This window comes from Cricetulus griseus, chromosome 2 (genome assembly GCF_003668045.3).
Source record: "Cricetulus griseus strain 17A/GY chromosome 2, alternate assembly CriGri-PICRH-1.0, whole genome shotgun sequence".
NCBI classification, from domain to species: Eukaryota; Metazoa; Chordata; class Mammalia; order Rodentia; family Cricetidae; genus Cricetulus; species Cricetulus griseus.
The window spans coordinates 177,321,752-177,342,384 of NC_048595.1; the positions used below are offsets into that span (position 1 = coordinate 177,321,752).

Genomic DNA, 20,633 nt, shown 5'->3' on the forward strand with positions numbered 1-20,633 from the left:
CTTTAATATATGAATAGGTAGAAGGTAGGGGTGAACAGGTGACATGAGTCAGTCCAGAACAGCCACTGATAATAATTTGCAGTCATTTCTATGTTATGTACAGAGCAAGGTTTAAACTCAGCCTTGATTTTAAACATACTGCTAACTGCCTCCATGGCGGCAACGGAACAGCCAAACCCTAAAATAAGACTAGATTCCAAATCTTCTATCTCAGTTGCTGTGTGCATGTATTCTGACACAATTATAACACCAAACCTCCACATAGAGAATAGGAACAAACCTGGAAAGCAGGATTTCTCTTCTCACAGCATACTGCCTTGGATAAGCAGGATTCATACAACCCAGTCATAGACATAGAAACCATTTAATAATAGACTCCCTTCCCATGGGATATCCTGGGGTATGCCTGTCACACAAAGAGAACTGGCCACCAGTGAGGTAGCACACAGGTGGGCCTCATGACTCCATCTTCCACAGGACAAGCTAGTCAACTTTCTGTCCCCAGATGAAGCTAAAATGTGGAATTCGAGAATTCCTTTTCTTGGAGGGAGGCATAGATGTGAACTGTATGTATACAAAGCTTAGTGTATGAGGATGCTTGCTGTTAGTCAGCTTGCCTTCAAGGGCTCAAGTTCTGAACTCATCATTCCCTCTGCCACTCAGATGAGCCTGCCTGTGACTTTTTCCATTGCAAACACTACGACGTGAAGGGAAATGGGGGTGTTTATGAACAAGACAAAATTTGAAGGGGCAGCATACCGTGAGAGCAGATTGATTCTCAGACAAGCACCCCTATGAGAGAGGTAGTAGAAATATCTTCTGGAAGTTTCTTATAAAGGCTTGCCCAAGGCTGATGTGGGCTGTACGAAGAAGTGCATGAATAAAAGAAATGTTCAAAGCTAGAAGCTGGATGTGGTGAGAAATGATTGTCATCCCAGACTCAGAAAACTGAGGCAGGAAGAAGACTACAAACAAACAGAAAGAAATGAAAAAGAGATAAAAGCAAATGCTGCCTGGGCACACAATGAGGAAATAATCCTTGACCTATCCGTAGGCTACAGACTACTGTCACTGTCACTTAATGATCTAGAGAATTCCGTAAACACCTTCCTGACACTGTAGAGGACCAGGCTCCCAGGTGTGTGTACTTTGACCTAAAACATCTTTTATTTAGATGCACGCTACAGCACAGCCTTTTCTGGGATTCATGGACCAGTGTGTGAAGATGGGATCTGGGGAGAAGCGGGTACTGATGCAGTACAGAGTCGGTGACTTAAAACTAGTGGGCTGGTAGGGTGGCTCAGTGGGTAGAGACATTGCCACCAAGCCTGACTACCTGAGTTTGATCCTCAGAACTCAGACTACCTGAATTTGATCCTCAGAACTCAAGTGGTAGAAGGAGAGAACTGACTCACTAGCTGCTCTCTGACCTTGGCATGTCTGCTGTGGTACATGTGCGCTCTCTCATGTGCTCTCGCGCGCTCTCTCTCCTCCAATCTCTCTCTTTCTCTCTCTCTCTCTCTCTCTCTCTCTCTCTCTCTCTCTCTCTCTCTCTGTCTCTCTCGTGCACACGCGCGCGCGCGCACACACACACACACACACACACTAAATAAATAAATAAATAAATGAAACGTAGAGAGAGTGGGGAGAAGAGAGAATCTGTTGACCTAAGCAGATCTGAGCCTCTCTGGTTTCTCACTCTAAGCTGCCATCTTGTAGTGGCCCCTCCCCTCCCCCACACACACACATACACACCAGCACCAGGCCTTTGTTGTCTGTTCCCTGTTCCCTCCAACAGCTCACTTCCTCGCACTGCTGGTTTTACTCCTAGCTTTGAATACTCTGTCCCTTCCCCTGACTCACTCCTGTCACCCGAGTCACTGTGCAAACATGTCTTCCCTGGGGCGGTGTTTCCCAGTCTTCCCATCTGCCTCTGCCTGCTGCAGGCCATGGGCCACTGGTGGTCACTTCCACAGTTGCAGTTAACTGCGTGATGGCATGCACTGTTGGCAGGAGCTCTTTGAGCACAGGCCTTTCCTAGCTTGTTCATAGCCTCCTCCTCAGTTCCTCCCGCCATGTTCGGCACTTAGTACTTGCCCAGGAAATGTCTATCAAGGCTGGTGAGCAGATCCAGCCCAGAGTGATCATTTTCAACACCACGATTTGCCATGTCAGAGATCTTCATTTGAGGGACAGAGTGTGGGCTTTATCGTTACATGTTGTTTCCTTTGCCTTCCTCCTTTGTATAGTCAGATTCCAGATCCTGTTGACTGTCACTGGGAAATGGATCTTGGGTGGCTGCTTCTCCTATATCCTGTTCCCCCTACAGGGTCTTCCTGTTTCTACTTTGGGCTTCTCCGGTATGCCTCAAAGACCACTCACTATGTGTCTAAAGTAGTGCTTCCCTAATCTACCTGAGCTCCAAATCAGGCCATATGGAGCCCTGAGAAAACACACTCCAGAAAGCTGACCAGGGAAAGCCCTCAGGTAAACTTGTTCTCACTGGTGACTACTACAGTTCTCATACACTGTCATGACCTTTGACCCTGCTCACCCAACCTTCCAGGATTTCCTGTTGTCTACCCTAGTTAAGTTAGGAGTAGTCGGATGCCTTTCCCACTTTTCAGCCAAGCAGAACTCTGGGGTCCAGACCTATTACTCCATGTAGACTCCTTTAAGCTACAAGTTCTCTTACTTTAACTCATAAATCACCAAACAGGGCAAGGCAGCACACACCTTTAATCCCAGCAGAGGTAGGTGGATCTCTGAGTTTGAGCCAGCCTGATCTACATAGAGCTCTAGGTCAAGCAGAGCTACCTTATGAGATCTTGTCTCAAAAACCTCTAAAAGTAAATACATAAATAGCCATGCAATTTTTTTTATTATAGCCCATAATATATGTAATTTCTCCTGCCCTACATTTTTTTTCAAGTTTGAGAGGCATTTGACATCTCCCTGGTGGTGTTCACTTCAGTGTGGCCTTGTAGTGCTGAGCATTTATGGAAAACTTTGGTCAAAGGCTAGACCACCCTGTGCCAGTGGTCACCGTGTATAGTGTCACTTAACAACAGTTAATGGGCTGGGAAGAACTGATGCTGGAATCCTTCTTCAGATAACATTTCATCCTTGAGTCTCTCTTCTGGGACTCTTCCCAACCATGGCAGTAGCCCTAGGAAGTGGACAGCACAGCCATGCTCCTTCTATTGCAGGTGAAGGGCCTAAAGTTCAGCACCTTCCTGAAAGAGACCTGTCCAGTATACCTATCTATGGGGTCTTCTACCACGTCCCCATTTTATTTCTCCTAAGACTCTCAGTTACCAGTCCCTCCTTTGGAGGCTAGGCTTTTAGAAGATTCTTATTATCGCTGACACGTCTTCTATGTACATGTGAATCAAAATGTGTAGGACTGTTTTCTGCTTCATATTCTCAGGATTTAACATATGTCAAATGCTGAATATTTGTAGTCACAGCCTACTTATGTTGAACACTCACCATGACTCCTGTCCATGTACATACTATCATTATCTCCATCTTACAGATGAATATATTGAGTCTTAAAAAGGCTGTCTATTGCCAGGCATTGGTGGCACACGCCTTTAATCCCAGCACTCAGGAGGCAGAGGCAGGCAGATCTCTGTGAGTTCGAGGACAGCCTGGTCTCCAGAGGGACTGCCAGGATAGGCTCCAAAGCTACACAGAGAAACGCGGTCTCGAAAAACCAAAAAAAAAAAAAAAAAAGGCTGTCTATCTACTCGGCTCTACCTACCTCCAAATCCAGTTTTCTTTCTCATTAGTATATGTTTATCATATAAAATAATAGGCTTCATTATGGCATTTTCATACATGTATATAGTATACTAGGACCATAAACGCCCACAATTACCCAGCAAGAGGGGGGCACGAATATTTTCTTTTCTACTTTTAAATTGTTTCTTCTTTTGTTTGTGTATTCCTCGAGACAGGGTTTCTCTGTGTAGCTCTTGCTGTCCTGGAACTCTGTAGACCAAAATGGTCTAGGACTCGGAGATCCTCTTACCTCTGCTTCCCAAGTGCTGGGGTGAAAGGCATGCACCACCACCGCTCAGCTCCTGTGTTGTTTCTTAAATCTCGATTGCCCACATGAGAGAAAACATATATTTGTCTTCATGATTCTGGCTTTCTTCACTCAACATGATCATTTTCAGTTCCATCCACTTTCCTGCAGGTGACATAATTTTGTTTTTTGTAGCGGAATAGAGCTCCATTGTGCATACATGTCTCATTTCCCCCTATTCATTCACTGATGGGCACCCAAGCTGATTGCTTGCTTAGCTGGGCTGTTGTGAATGTGCCATGGTAAACATGGTCTGCAGGCATCTCTGTGTTATGCAGACTTAGGGGTCTTTGGACATGTACCCAGGAATAGTCTAGCCAGATGATATAGTAGTTCTAGCTTTTGAGTTTTGAAAAACCCCTACATTGGTTCCCATTGTGACTGCATCAATTTACATCCCCCCAGCAATGCATAAGGGTTCCTTTATCCCCACATCCTCACCAGCATTTATTGGTATTTGTTTCTGAGCTGCTGGCCCTGACTGAGGTGACATGGAATCTCAGTGTAGTGGTTTTGCATTTCTCTGGTGGCTAAGAGTGTTGGGCATTTTTTCATGCACTTATTGGCCATTTGTACTTCTTCTTTTGAGAACTGTGGTTCATGTGTTCATCTATTAGCTGTCTTCTTTGTTCTTTGCTGTTTAATTATAAGTTTCTGTGCAGTTTCTCCGGTATTAATCCCCTGTCAGATATGTAGCTGGCACAGTGGTCTCTGGGCTCTGTTGAATATTTGCTTTACAGTATAAAAGCTTTCTGGTCTCATGTTGTCCCATTTGTCTTTAACATTATTCTCTTCTGCTTTTCATGAATGTGGCGGCGGCGGGGGGGGGGGCACTCACTAGGTAAAGATTGCAAGGTAGGAACGGGACAGGTCCTAAGAGGAGCCCTGAGCCATCCTGAGGGACATCCTCCATCAGTGAAAAGATACAGCTAGCCCTGTGAGTTGAGGTGGTAGGTCTTCCTTCTCCCAACCTCCGCACTGTACCTGGTGTTAAGAATTAAAGAAGCCGCCGGGCGGTGGTGGTGCACGCCTTTAGTCCCAGCCCTCCAGAGGCAGAGGCAGGTGGAGTTCGAGACCAGCCTGGTCTACAAGAGTTAGTTCCGGGACTGCCTCCAAAGCCACAGAGAAACCATGTCTCGGAAAAAAAAAAAAAAAAAAATTAAAGAAGCCATCAAGGAGGCTAAGCCAGGAATGCCCCAGACTGGGTTAGTCTTCCATGTAAAATTCCATTCAGGAATGCCAGTGACCCCTGTCCTGGGGGATAGACATGCGCTGATTCTTCTCCCTGGCACAGCTGTCGGGCCATGGTGGGGGCAGAATGTGGCACCACATTGCAGTCATTCCAGCTAGGGGAATTCACCAGCAGCCTGCTGCCCACGAGGCAAGCCAGGGGGCTTTTTATAGCCCTCTAAGAACCTGGGAGAAAACTGATCCATAAGAGAAGCAGAGTGCTTGTCTTGTCTGGGCACCATCCTGTCACCCTGTCAATCATGTAGTTCCCAGTGTGAGTTAAGGAAACCAGTGCACTATTGGAAGACAGAAGACAGGGATCCAGCCCCTGGCTCTTCAAATCACCTTCTTGGGCTTCAGTTTCTTGTTTGTTTGTTTGTTTGTTTGTTTTTCAAGACAGGCTTTCTATGTGTAGCTTTGGAGCCTGCCCTGAAATTCACTCTGTTGACCAGGCTGGCCTCGAACTCACAGCAGTCCACCTGCCTAGGCCTCCCAAGTGCTGGGATTAAAGCCTGGCTGGGCTTCAGTTTCTTTATCTGAGTACTCTGCAGTGTCTGTGGTAGATTGCAATAGTCAGCTGACCTCAACTGGTGGGCCAGATAACAGAGTTATTAGTGTTATTGGTGAAGAACCATGCCCGTTCCTAATGTGTTGTTGATGAGCTCCTCAATACAAGACCACAGCTGGGTAGCTGGAACAGACCATATGCATCCTGCAAAGCCTAAAACACATGAACCATCTAGGCCAGCCATTCTCAACCTGTGGGTCACAACCCCTTCGGGGGTCTAACAACCCTTTCATGGAGGTCACATATATCCTGAATATCGGAGATTAATATTAATATTAATATTGCAATTCATAATAGTACCAAAATTACAGTTATAAAGTAGCAATGAAAATTGCTTTATAGTTGGTGTCACCACATCATGAGGAAGGAACTGTATTAAAGGGTCCCAGCATTAAGAAAGGTTGAGAGCCACTGATCTAGGCCTTCCCCAAGGGCATAGAGAGAGTGCAAACCCTGCTGGGAATACTGTGGTGGAGTATGCTCAATACTGAAAACTGAAGCACTGGCTGTAAATAGTGCAAGAGATGGGAACGGCCATTTTCCTCTATTTCTCAGATTACTTTTAGCCTCAAAATTACTTTTCAAACAAAATTTTAAGCAGTAGAGTTACATTGGCTGAAGCAGGAGTACTGAGCACAGCAGCCCCCCTCCCCCCTCCATCTTACCTCCAACACAGCACCCCACCCCTGTGGAAGCCAAACAAACCCCATGGATTTTGCCAAAAAAAAAAAAAAAAAAAAAAAAAAAACACATGGAAACCATGTGTCCTTCCTCAGTTTTACAGTGGCAACCTGAGGTTCAAGGGCAGTAGCTTCCCTAAGGTCATGTGACAGAGCCCCCAGGTGGCATTGCAGAGAACAGCTAATGTCCCAAGCAGAGCACAGACCCATCTTCAGGGGATAGGCCTGTCCTTTAGCTGTGCAGAGCCTGCTGTTGGTGTCAGTGCATGGTGCCAGGGCCAGCCCTGCTGCTCCAGAACCCCTCGGGGTCAGATCGGAGGCTCTACTGGACAATTTATGGAAACCCAACTGTGCATTACATCACCATGGCAGAGTCAGGTTTGAGAACCTGTTTTCTGAGAGACCCAGGACCAAATGAAACCAATTAAAATCGTTATTTTTTTTATTTCATTGGTACAAAGACTTTTTTTTTAAAACCTCAGAGTGTATGTTACAATTGACATGTTAATTTATTCATTTTTCCCTTTCCTAAAAAAGCTGTTATTCAGTAGATAAAAAACATCTTCAAATCGGTGGCATCTTAGGATGGAGAATTATGATAATTTATACAAAAGGTTTCTTTTGAAGATGGAATCAGATTCATTCATTTGTAGAATAAATATTTACCCTTCCTGCCCATTCTTGTTGGAGGGTGTGCTGAGGGCAGATCCTGCTGATATGAAACCGAGGAAGATTTTTTTAGCTCCACTTGAACCAAGAAAACCGATCTCCTGGGACCATGCCAGGAAACCAGAGAGACTAATGGCTTTTCCTCACCTCTAGTTAGCAGCCAGGTGTGGCTCTGAAGGGCTACAGAGAGCAAACTCAAAGTGAGACTGTGCCTTGACCTGAAATCATATCTGGTCGGTGTCCATCAAAGAGAATATGTAAAGGACCAGAGGGCTCAAGGGACACTTTGTAGCCAAGACCCTCAGAAACACTGCAGATGGTGTTCCAGGTGGGGGAGGTGGTAGAGCGGAGAGAAAGACCCAGAAGGTGCTGAGGAGCAAGCAAAACCAAATGCCTGCAGTCCAGAACATCAGAGAGAAGTCAGAAGAGCCTTGAGTGCCCCCACAGAGGAGGCCCCCACTCTCGGGTATCCAACAGGGTGTGCCCCTATTCTTGGAGACTGTGCTGCTTGTCATGTGCCTAATTATAGAGACAGATAAGACTAGAGTAAGGGCCTTAGCTGCCTGCTGGTGTCTGGTTACCTCTTTTGGATCCTTGTGTGTACCTGCTTCCATTTTGTCCTCTGTTTCTTCCACTAGAGCCATCAGAGTGCTCTCGGCAAGCATGGGGAGGTGCTCTGTGCTCAGGAAGCACTCTGGTTCTGCTTGGAATGCAAGTTTGTATCTGATTGTCTTTCTTAATAAGCAAGAGAGGAACCCTAGTTCTCTCCAGCACTTTCAAGGCTCTTGCTCATATACACCCTTTATTGACACTGGCTGTTGCTCCTGTACACCCTTTATTGGCATTGGAGGAAGACAGCAGGAACTGGTTGAGAGGCCATTCTTGTTATTGTCCAGCAAAGAATCTGGCTACATTCTTCCTGTATCCTGAGAACTGGAGACAGGCTAAATTCCAAAGTAATGGTTAATTTATTTGCCGAAGGAATTTTCAAGACAGGAAGGAGCATTTGGGCTGTATCACAGTTACTCTTCACTGATCTTCCTCGGGTCATATGTGCGACAATCCTGTTGTGTCTAGAAGACCTTGTTTCCATGGTGTTTTCTATCCCCATTGGCTCTTACAATCTTTACACTCCTCCTGAGCCCTAAGGAAAGGGATCTGATGGAGACAGCTTATTTGAGTGCTCCAAGGTCTCTGGCTCTCTGACATTGTCCAGTTGTGGGTCTTGGTATTTGTGTCCATCTACTGCAGGAGGAATCTTCTCGAGATGGGGTATCTCACTGGCCCAGGACTTGCCAAGTAGGCTAGGCTAGTGGCCAGTGAACCCCAGGAACCACCTGCCTCTGCTTCCCCAGAGCTGGGGTTACAGACTTTTGTCTGACCTCCTTTTTAATATCCGAGACACCTTCCAGTGTTGTTTGCTTATGATGTGCCCTCTTACTTGCCTGAGCTCCAACTGTCACCGCCTAGAAGCTGTGTGACCTCATGCAAGATATTTAACATCTGTGTGTACCTTTTTACTCATCTGCAAAATGAAAATGATCGTGATAGTGCTATTTGGATCCAGAGCACTGCAGACAAACCTCTCATTACTGCTTAAAGTGCACACACACTTTCCTGATGGTCCCTGCTCATCCTCTGACTTAACCAGCATTTAATTGCCTTTAAACTTCTAGGGACTTTATCCCTAGAAACTATGGTAGAAGGGGAGAACTGACACCTGAAATGGGTCCTTTGAACTCAACTTATGTGCCAGTCCATACTCACACACACCCATCATGCACACACACACACACACACACACACACACACACACACACTCTCCTGCATGCACACACACACACACTCCTGCATGCACTCACACACACACACACACACTCCTGCATGCACACACACACACACCACACACACACACTCCTGCATGCACTCACACACACACACACACACTCCTGCATGCACTCACACTCACACACACACACACACACACACACACACTCCTGCATGCACACATACCCATGCACACACTCACACACCCATCATACATACACACACAATCACACACACCCTTCATACACATGCACTCATATTGGGTGGCCCAGGGTGGTGACCTTGATCTAGAAACTTCTGCCTTAGCCTCCCTGCTTCTGGGGCCACCACACTATCCTGGGCAGTTGTTTTAAAGATATGTGTTGCCTTCCTGGACAGGTAAGGCCAGCTACTCTTGGTTGCAGAACAGAGTTCCCACATATCTTTCTCACTAAGCTGTGAGCCCATGGGGCCAGCAACAGTGCCTCATTAGTGCGTGTCACATTGCATAGTATCTAGCACAGCAGTGGGGCACAGCAGGTGCACCTCAAGAGCAGCCAGCAGATACTTTTAAAACATTCTGTCCAAGGATGGAAGGGCTCCTGGGAAGATGGGAAGCCTTGAGCAAAGTGCTCTTGGGTAGAGGGGCAGTGCCACGACCACAAGATGAGGTTCACTGTGTAGAAGAAACTTCCAGCTGTCTGAACTAAAATGAGAAGCAGATGCCCAAGATGCCTCAGTGGAAAAGCTAAGGTCAGCACAGTGAATTGTGGATACACTGTGGACTGTGATGAGAAGCACCCAGAATCAAATGGATTTTCCTTCCTTTCCCCAGCCAACAGGGCAGCTAACATCCCTCAGCAAGCATCTGTTTTCCCACCTGTAGGATAGAGAACACTCAGCAGGGAATATAGGGACAGTGGCCAGACTGGGGCAGGCACCCATCAAGAAGCTGGAAAGCCTTGTTACTCTTGACGATGGTGCTGAGTAAGTGATCACCGCTGGTGAGATAGATGGTCCAAGTGGGGTGCGATGCTCAAGGTGAGTGCAAAAGGACCCTTTGGATTGTCTGCTGGGCTGGAAATCTGTTTCCCTGCTTCCCTTCTCCTTGCTTGCAGAAACTTTCTGATGTGTCTTGGGTTACTGTGAAGTGGGCTCTGAGCCAGGATCCCAAGAATTCCCCCTAGGAGACCTGAGGGGAGTGAAAAAAAAAAAAAAAAAAAAAAAAAAAAAAAAAAAACAGGCCATGGAAGTGGATGCCTGAATATCCAGCGATCACAGGCACTTAGAACTTCACTTAACCATGAGACTTGAAGTTCTGCCCCTTTCACTCTTCCTGAAATGGGAGTTTTATGGGGCATTATAGGCTCTCCTCTTCACAGCAAGGTGACTTTATTTTAGGCATCTTCTCCCATCTGAAGTGTTTGCCCAGTCCTAATTAGCCACTTCTGGCCATTCACTCTTCTTCCACTCCTACATGAGTTCCTTCTGGCTTTAACCACCGACCCACATTGCATCATACCCTAACCTCTGCCAGCCCTCCAGGGCTCAGAGCACTGTCTTTCCTTTGGGACACAGAGAATTTCCCTTTCAGATCTCATGAGTCAGGTTTCTGCTGTCCTCGTTTTTCTCCACATTTTGTCTTCCATACTCCCACTAGAATGGCTCATTAAACTCTGTTTACAGTATTCTAGACCTTCTCCAGCTCCCAGCTCTTCCATATTCCTCCGGCAAACCAAAAGTCAACAAACCATGTAGTTAGGTTCATCAAATAACGACCCCGCTCCCGGTACCAGCTTTATGAATTGCTTTTCTTGATATTTGGCTTACAATTTGGGGTGGGTTTAGGTCATAATAAGGCTCAGCTTGGTTAGCATGAGGATGCTAAGCAGTGCCCTACTGGATACTCAGAGCAGTTTTATTATTTCCATTCTGTACATGAGGAAACAGACGTGTAGAAGTTAAATTTGCCTGAGACCACACAGCTTCTAGGAGGTGGCCACTGGAGCGGAAGTTGTGAGCAGACAGCACTGGGAGAGGGTCTCAGATACTAAAGGAAGGCTAGACAAAAGCCAGACAGAGAAAGCATGACTGTGAGGTGGATGGTGATATTGATCTGCGGGTAGGAAGCAGAGTGATAGGGAGGGGGGCTATGAAACCTCAAGGCCTACTCCCTGGTGATATACTTCTTCCATAAAGCCTTTACACCCTAAGGTTCTATACCTGTGTTCAAATACCTGAGCCACAATGCAGAACAAAGATGTATGTATAGCCATTTCCCATTGGTGCAGCCTGAGTTTGCACACTGCAGCTTCCCACTGGTGCAGCCTGAGTTTACACACCACGGCTTCCCATTGGTGCAGCCTGGCATGTGCTCATAGCTACTTCACATTGGTGCAGCCTAAGGCAGCTGTTGGTCGTTATCTGGCTGCTCTCTCACACTGAGGTTTCTGGGTGCTGAGTTGCCATATGGGCCATTGCTTAGCCTCGTCTCTTGAATCTTTATGGAGTCTTTCACATGGCTAGAACCGTTATTGGCCATCACATATTTACTGTTCATGGAAATGGATGAGCCTACAAAACTTCAGTTCACAGAGTGCTTGCATTCGATAGTTATGTGGTGAGACTTGAGTCTCACACAGTAGGCAGGCAGTTACGATCAACCACTCTTGCTGTTGAAAAAACTGATGTTCAAACACATGACGCAACTTGTCCAAAGCCATGTAGTCAGTAAGGAGGTGGTCAAGATTTGAGCTCCTGGATTCTGGCTTCAGTGCCTGTGTTTTCTCCACTGTACCACTGTGGGTGGCAGGAAAGATTTCACCCTGGTACCTGTGACCTCTAGCAAATTCTATAACCTCACCAGACCTCAGCAAAACTGGGTTCCTACCATACATTGATGCTACAGAGAGGGAAGAAGCACGGGGTGAGGCACAGAGATGCAGAATAGCATGCAGCCATCCAAGGGGTAGAACACAAGGACAGGCAGCAACATGAGCTCATCTCTCTGCACCTTAATAATAAAGATTAAGTAACAAGTAGTTATCTATCACATTAAACCCTCTTAGTGAAGTTAATAGCTAAAACTTTAAAATGTGAGTTTTCAAGAGCTCATCTAGTTACACTAAAACTATGAACAAAGGAAGCAGATGCCTGAGGAAGACAGTTCTGAAGATGATGTCAGAGGACCAGAGACCTGGCCTAGTGTGGAGTGATGGTAGATGCTTAGGACAGATAGAAAATAACCAGTTACAGGCTAGAGAGATTGCTCAGCGGTTAAGAGCACTGGCTGCTCTTCCAGAGGACCTGGGTTCAATTCCCAGCACCCACATGGCAGCTAACAACTGTCCATAACACCTTCACACAGACATACATGCAGACAAAACACCAATGCATGTAAAATAAAAAATATATAAAAAAGGAAATAACCAGTTAGAAAAATAATAATGATAATTATTACATAAATAACATCTAAGTGAGGATGGGGTGTGTATGCTCCAGTGATGGGAGTAAGTTGTGAAGCCAGAATTAAATTAAACCAGTTTTCATCTTCTTGGGGTTCCTGTCTCTTCTCATAGAACCTCCCCACAAGAAGTGCTTGGTAACAAAGATGGCCAGAAAGGATTACAGTGTAGACACCAGAAGCTTTAGCTAAGTTGGGTCTGAGTGTGAATCACAGTCTGTGCCTTATGTCTAGATAAGTGACTGTGGCCTCCCTGAGTCTCACTTGGTCCATTCATAGGACAGCAGATTCTACCTTCATTACAGGCTTAGGAGGAGAGGCTAGGTGACATATGCAGTGCTTAGCACAACATCTGGAGCATCACTGAAGAGCTGCCAATACGAGCTGCTGTTTTTTGGGTGCCCCTGGCACTGCTGCTGTTCCCCCTTACCTTTGGCGAGGGAGATAGTGCAGATTGTCCAAAGGGAAGCGGGCTCCCATCTTGAGTGGGAGAAGGAACGGGTGTCACAGTTTCCCACTTCCTCCTAGAACCATTTCCGCTGTGAGCTAAACAGGGAGGAATCCACAGACAAAGGAACAATTCTGGGAGAGCCCCAACCCACAGCCAGAAGCTACTTCCTCAGAAGTGGGAAGTTATAGGCGAGCCCCCACCTCCTCCCATGTGCAAATGACCTGGTGCAAGGAAGCTGGGGCTTCCCTGGGACCCAGAGCTAGAAACTGGTTCTCCAAGCAAGAGCCCCTCTACTGGGGCAGAGTTGCTGCTGGGAATAGCAGTAAAGACACTGGGCTTCCCTGAGCCTGTCCCCAAGCCTGGCTCCTGGATTGGAACACCAGATATGCCCACATGACTGCTTCCCCATTGACCTATGACCTTCTTGGCTTCTTATCTCCCTATCTTGCTGATATTACAGCAGGTTAGAGAAATGTGCTAGTCTACCATCCTGGTAATAACCCTTGCTTTACGAGTACAATTCATTCCCCCATCACCCTACACCAACACAGCTCCACATTCTCATACCTAGGAGGAAAATGATGCTCAAAGAGATTGCTACCCAAAATCACCCTGCTTACATGAGGGGAGTTAAAACTCAAAGCAAGTCCTCTGAGACCAAGTCCCCAACCTATATATACAACATTCTCCTGTCCTTGAGCCTCCTTCCTACAAAGCCCTTCTCTCCAGCCAGGAAACCATTGCTGTAATTAACATACACAAGCCTTCCAAGGTTACTTCCGTGGGATAAGACTGACCTCCTGGAAGATGCTAAGTACCAGGCCCGGGCTAGGCAGGCAGAGTGTCTCTACTGCTCCTTGTCCATTCCATTTATACTACAGTCTTCCTATATAACAGGACAACAGGAAATGTTTACTTTGATGGAAAAAAAAAAACAAAAAACAAAAAACCCTGCTAGTCTAACCAATGCTGTCACTTCCCGAATTTTGCCCACTGTTTGGCTGTTCCTTGGTCTTTGAAGGAAGTACTTAAAAGCCATAGGAAGAAGCTGGGGTCCCCTGTGGCCCCAGCCAGGTATATTTGCAGCAAATTGAAAGAGACCTTCAGCAGGGAAGAAGAGAGTCCTGTACCTTCGGATCAAAAGATTCTGCTAGCCTTCCCTGTGGTGTGGGTGGCCTCTGCAGGACTACCCTCCAATTGGGCACCCATTAGAGCAGCATTCTGGAGGAAAGACATCACAACCAGCCCCTCCCATTCTGCCATCCTCAGACCTGTAAAGTTATCACCTATAAAACAGGGCTAGCTTGTTCAGATCAATGCATGTGAATTACGTGTAAGCCTCTTAAAGCAGGTAAACCACCCATGCTGGCCGAATGCCTACAATGTACTGGATGCTGTTCTCTGTATGTTCTCCCATGTCAAGCCATTCCTACTGAGGGGCCATACTTGCAGGTTAACAGTGAAATATGTACAGCAGAGGCTATTTGCCTCAGACATGCATGGCTAAGAAATGGGGAAACAGGGTTTCAACTTGGGGGTTATCTTAGCTACTTGTCTTGTTGCCGTGACAAAAAACAATTTATGTAAGGAAAGGTTTACTTTGGCTCCTGGTTTGAGGTTACAGACTGTCATTAGGATGTGGTTACAGGAGTGTGAGGCAGCTGGTCACAATGTATCCACAAGAAGCAGAGAAGGTGGATCCTAGCTCTTTCTTCGTATCCAATCCAGGTCTGCAGCCTATAGTCTGGTAGTACCCACATTTAGGGGAGGTTTTTCCACCTCAGCTAATCCAGTCTAGAGACTATATTACAACCATGTCCAGAGGTTTCCTTTTGTGGTAACCCTGAATCCCACCAAATTGCCAATCACAGTAAGCCATCTCATACCATTTGTTGTAGTATCTTCTGATTTCCACCTTCTACAATTTAATGTGCTAGAATTCACACCCACCACTAACAGACCAAATCCCTCAATCATTCGCAGCTATATTCCCATGGGGATACAAGACAGAACAGTCTGGGAGCTGAGCCAAGGGAGCAATTGGGCTTTCGTTTCCTTTTTTAACCAGAGCTTTTGTTTTTGTGTTTCTCTTCTTCCAAGCACCTTTTTTCCTCTGCGGAACCATAGTTGGGATGGATGTGTTTGTTTAGAGCACATTAACTAGCTGCTAGACTCTATCAACACAAGAAGAAAACTCATGCCTATAATCCATTCCTTCCACCAGTCCTTCGGCATAGTCTTCATGTTTGGCACGAGCATGTTCCTGTCACATGGAGGAGGCCCAAATGAGGGAAAGTGACAAAAAAAAAAAAAAAAAGATACAAGGGATACTGAGGATTGGAGCACACTACACAAAACAACCTGTGGGCTGATGCTCATAGCACTTGTCAGGAGGGCTGGAAGGCTGAGGCTACATGAGGATACATGAGACTGTTCCCAAAACAGAAAACAGTAAGGAGGTTTCAGTTTTACTATATGAGGGCTGGAGAGATGGCTCAGCTGTTAAGAGTACTTGCTGCTCTTCCAGAAGACCGGGATTGGGTTCCTAGCACCCACATGGTGGCTTACAGCCATCTTTCACATAAGTTTCAGGAAGTCTAATTATCTCTCTGGCCTCTTCGAGCACCGGGTTTATACGTGGTACACATACATATATGCAGGCAAAACACTTACATGCTTAGAAACAAGTACATAAATCTTCTTTTCAAATCTGACCACATGAGATGCCAGAGGGAGAGCTCCATTAAGGTGTAATAGCATAAACTAGGGAATAACAGTGTGGCCAAAAGAACAGAGGTTTCTGGAAGGGAACACAGCAGAGTTGAGCACATAAGGGCCTACTCAGCAGTTGGGAAGGGAAATCTGAGAGTCCAGAAACACTTAGAATGTCTGGGCTGAGAGGGTGAGGACCAACCAGCATGGGCATCCTAGGCAAGGTCTCCCTGGGTCATAGGGAGATCTCTCTTCCCTTTATCTCCAGACCCCAAAGCTCAGTCTCACATCTGGTAAGCTCCCTGCCTTCCGTGAAGGGTAACCACTAAAGGTCCTCCCAGGCCATACCCCATTAATGGGCCTGCATGTTAGAACACAATACACAGAAAGGTTGTCTCCACCTTTCTTTCTTCCTTTCTTTTCTCTCTCTCATTCTTCTCTCTCTCTCTCTTTCTCTCTCTCTCTCTCATGGTTTTATTTTTTTGGTTTAGTTTGGTTTTGATTTTTTGAGGCAGGGTTTCTTTATATAACAGGCCTAGCCATCCTGTTGCCTTGTAGACCAGGCTGGCCTCAAGCTCACAGAGATGCACCTGCCTCTGCCTTCTGAGTGCTAGGATTAAAGGCGTGCGACACCCAAGTGCTGGGACAAAAGACGTTCTGCCACCACGATGGGCTCAGACATCATGAAACAGTTTTAAAGAAATGCCTGTTGTTGTTGTTTGTTTGTTTGTTTGTTTGTTTGTTTGTTTTCTCCAAAGAGATGGCTATGAGAAGGAAATTGGGTCATTTTGCTGCTTGGAAATTTGAGTAAGCAGAAAAAATAAATAAATAATGTAGGGCCTTCATAAAACCTCACAGGTGGCTCTTCTTACTTTCTCATTTAAAATTGTTCTGTGACTTCTCTGACTGTGGACAGGGTGAGTTGTCATTGTTGTCTGTCTAGAGACCTGTCAGGTATGGGAGGCTGGGGAAAGGTGAGCAGGACTTATCTCACCTGCAGGAGCCCAAACCCAGTTTATTTAGCCTGTGGCTTGCAGAAGGATTTAAGGTCTACCTGTTTTCTCTTTTTAAATGGAAATTAGACTCATTACTTACGAGCCCTTTCTATACACCCCACATTTCCGTGTTCTTGCTGGAGTTCTGTGCTTCCTAGCTACTAAATATCCTTCTGGCTGAAGCTGTCCTTGAAGCTGCTTCAGGGCTATGAGCAAGTGACTATTGGGAGCCTGAGGCTCAACCTCTGATGCATGGCATCCTGTTTCCTTTGCTTTTTACCTAGGACTTCGGGGAAGCAGTCCCTAGGTCTCCCAGGAACAATACACATCAGAAGTCTACTCGTGGGTATACCTGTAAATTCCAATTTTATTTGAGAAATCTTTGTACAACCCAGAGAATAATCACTCCTCATCTTGAGTTTCTGTGTCTGAACCTTTCTCTACTCTGACTTGAAAAAATCAAAGACTTATGGACAATTAGACCATTTTTTCCTATTTGTTTGGTTTTAGTCCTTAGAATTCATTATACTTCTCTAAGAATAAACTAAACCAAATAAATTTATTCTAAATAAACTTTAGACATAAAGATTATTCTGTCCTAATGTGTCAAGTCCTTGCATGATTCATGATTCTGTGGACTTGACTGGGGCTGAAGAAATGACAGACAGACAGACAGACAAGCTGGAAAGCTGGAATCAAGTAGACTGGACCCTTTGGTTGAGAAGATGAAGTACCCTGAAAGAGGCAGGATATTTAGTGTGTGTGTGTGTGTGTGTGTGTGTGTGTGTGTGTGTGTGTGTGTGTGTGTGTGTGTTATATGGCTGGATGGAGGAGACAGGTATAAACTCTGTAGGGGGCCAGTCTTCAGATCATAAAGATGGGCATCTGGGAAGAGAGCAATGGCGGATGTCTTCTGTATACGTAGTCAGTTTCACACTTGGAGTAGAGGAAGGCTTTGCCATCCCTCTGAACCTGTCCCCTGGGGAGCAAGGAGACTTTGCCATTTTCCCATGGGTCTGAGGCTGTTTCCTTAGATGTGCCTGTGCCCATGTCAGCAGCACACATTCACTCATGCTGATACCCTAGTCTGTCCCACCAAAAGCTTATGTTACCTGGACCAGGAGTAAAGGAGAGGGACAAGTTATGAATGGGTGACATGAATGGGTGACAACAGAGGCCTGGCTCATGGGTGGCATTGCCAGTCCCTCTAAAGAATCATGTCCCCTCACTTGCGCACCTTAAGTGAGAGAAGGGTCTCCACTGCTTTCTGCCGCTACCATTGCCAGCTCAGCTCAGGCCCAGACCTGTGAGCTGTCCTCATGGTGAGACTGGCAGAGTCCTTGTTCTTGCATCCCCTGCCTCCCCCCCCCCCCCACACACACACCTAGAGCACCTTTCTGGGAGCAGACATAGAAGAAGACTGACTGTCTGGTGCTATCTCCCTGTCGGACCACTCACAGCAGCCTGATGGGGATGAGTTAGGAAGTGCTCGGAAGGTAGCTACCATAGTGCCAGTGGCTGGAACGTTCCTGAGGCAGTGGTCCCATCTGGATTGTCAACCTCGTCATTCACTCCAACTTTAGGTTAATGCCTAATGCCACAGAGAGATGGTGTCACTACCTGTCCCCAACAGTACCTCTGTACAGAAGACTTCTGCTTGAAACAAAGTCCAAAATGTGGATCAGGCTGCAGCCTAGACACTTAGAAAGTGAGGCACCCCAGTGTAGTCCACCCTTGGGAAACCTTTTGCATATCCAACATGAGTAGGGTGAATTCCGGGGCAGCAAAATGCCTGAAGTGTGGTGTAAGAACCCCTCGAAACCCCCAGGTAGCTTGTAAAAAGTCCCACGAATTGAAGCCTAGTACTCTGGCCCAAGGTCACTAAAGTGAGGACCCGCCTAGGACCCCAGCCTTTGCAGGTTCACACCAGCACTTCCTTGTCCCCTGGGGAGGAGAGAAACTAGTGAATCTCCAGGATTGCTAGAGTGAGGACCCGCCTAGGACCCCAGCCTTTGCAGATTCACACCAGTATCCCCTTGCCTCCTGGCGAGGGGAGAAAGTAGTGGATATTTACTACTTTCTATTATTCTACTATTTAGGAGAGTCAGGTCCTAAACAGAAGTCCAAGCCCTTCTAGTGACTCCTGGTGTCCTCTCTGTCTTGGTTCCTTTACCTAAAAAGTAAGGTGATCCTGACACCTACCTCAGGATCATTGGTAGGATCAAATAAGACAGTATAGTTGCCTGGCCAAGAGAATAGGACAAGGAGTCGATGGAGACTCTCATAGCTATTCATATTTCTTTGCATCTTCATTCCATCCTTTATGTAATGGTGACAATAAAATACTTGATCTGGGGTTTAGATGATAGAAGATAAAGTCTTGTTAGCACAACATGCAATAACTGTTCAACACAAGTTACCATGTGCAAGTGTCTGTCATAAAGCAGGGATTTGCTACTGTTGTGATGAAGCTGGTCATTGGCCCTCAGGCAAAAGAAGTCCTCTATGGGACAGAGAAATGTCAATGACATCATGGTCTTGGCATGCTCCCATCTTTAAAAGACTCTCTGCTCTGAGATGTGTAATTTGCTGGGGTCTCTGACCTGGGAACTTGTCAGAAGCACAGAATCTCAGCTCCCACCCCAGACCTCCTGAATGAGAATTTGCATTTTGGCAAGAGTCCACATGATTCCTGTGCACACTTGGGCTTGAGATGCACCAGTGTCTGGGAGGAAAGAACAGCAGTGATTGCCTTGGGCATGGAGTAGGAAGGGTTAATGTTTGGTTCCGGCACAGGAAACAGAAGGTTCCAGAGATTGAAGCTTGTGAATGGATGAAACAGGAAGGCTTCCTTCCTGCCTGTGTTCTGGGCAGCTGGGGACTCTGGCTGAGATATGTTCGGAGCTCCTGTGCCTACAAATCAGGCTGAGGCAAAGGAAGACCATCCAGCTCCTGCTCAGGGTGGCCTGGGCTCAGATGTGCCAACATAGACACCCCAGTCCTCAGGCCAAGGCTGTCTGAGGTCTAAGATAGAGTAGGAAGACTGGAGGAAAGCCATCAGGTTTTGAGCAGGGCCCTCCCCAGAGAGGTTAGGGACCAGCTGTGGGACAGCTGGGGAGGGGGGACTGTTGTCTCCATGGTAAACAAGGCCCTGCCTTCTGGCCCCTACTGTCCTGGCCTCCAGTGGCTGGGGACAAGATCTTAACTCAGGGCCTGACTGTCCCTCCCCAGTGCTGGAGCAGCTAATCCCAGAGCTCACTGGGCTCCTCAGCCTCCTGGACCATGAGTACCTCAGTGACAGCACCCTGGAGAAGAAGATGGCTGTGGCCTCCATCCTGCAGAGCCTGCAGCCCCTCCCAGGTCAGTCCCGAGGAATCCCACTTACACAGACAGCAATGGTACCATTCTCTCCAGAGCCTGCATAAGGGAAGTCTAAGCCTCATAGCATTGCAGGTACTATGCCGTGACCCGATATGCTCATCCACCCAGGCCCTGCCCCTGTACTGCAGTCTTGGTTATGGTTATATCCTTCTTCATCCCCAAGCCTCCACAGACTCACAGAACACGCATACTCTTACCTCACCACACATGATTCACAGCATAATGTTCTCACACATAATACACCACATATACCACACATTACACACAGTAAACACTAACATATGCTTACATGAATACAGCAATACACATGCTTTGGCTACACTATACTGTGTACGTATGTGTGTGCAACATGCAGTTGCAAATAGTGGTGCACTCCTGTATGCTCTCTGACACACGCATCCCCACAAGTAAAACAGTTCCCATGACTTTGCACATGCCCCCTCTAAAACCATGCATGTGTGCCTCACTGCCCACCTAGCAGCTTGCCTCAGCCTCTCTGAGACACTGCCATTCAGCAGACAGCATACTGTCTCTTCATAACTAACAAACTGTACCCCATCCTGACAGGGCTCCTGGAGTCTGAAG

At 46.6% G+C, this 20,633-nt stretch overlaps 1 protein-coding gene across 1 annotated transcript in view; it reads left to right on the forward strand.

Moving 5' to 3' along the window:
* The window catches only part of Afap1l1 (actin filament associated protein 1 like 1), a 51,455-nt gene that overhangs the window by 2,760 nt on the left and 28,062 nt on the right, over nt 1-20,633 (forward strand). The window contains exon 2 of the mRNA XM_035438722.1: nt 19,899-20,027. Within this exon, the coding sequence (XP_035294613.1) occupies nt 19,899-20,027 (129 nt within the window). The remainder of the gene's footprint in view (nt 1-19,898; nt 20,028-20,633) is intronic.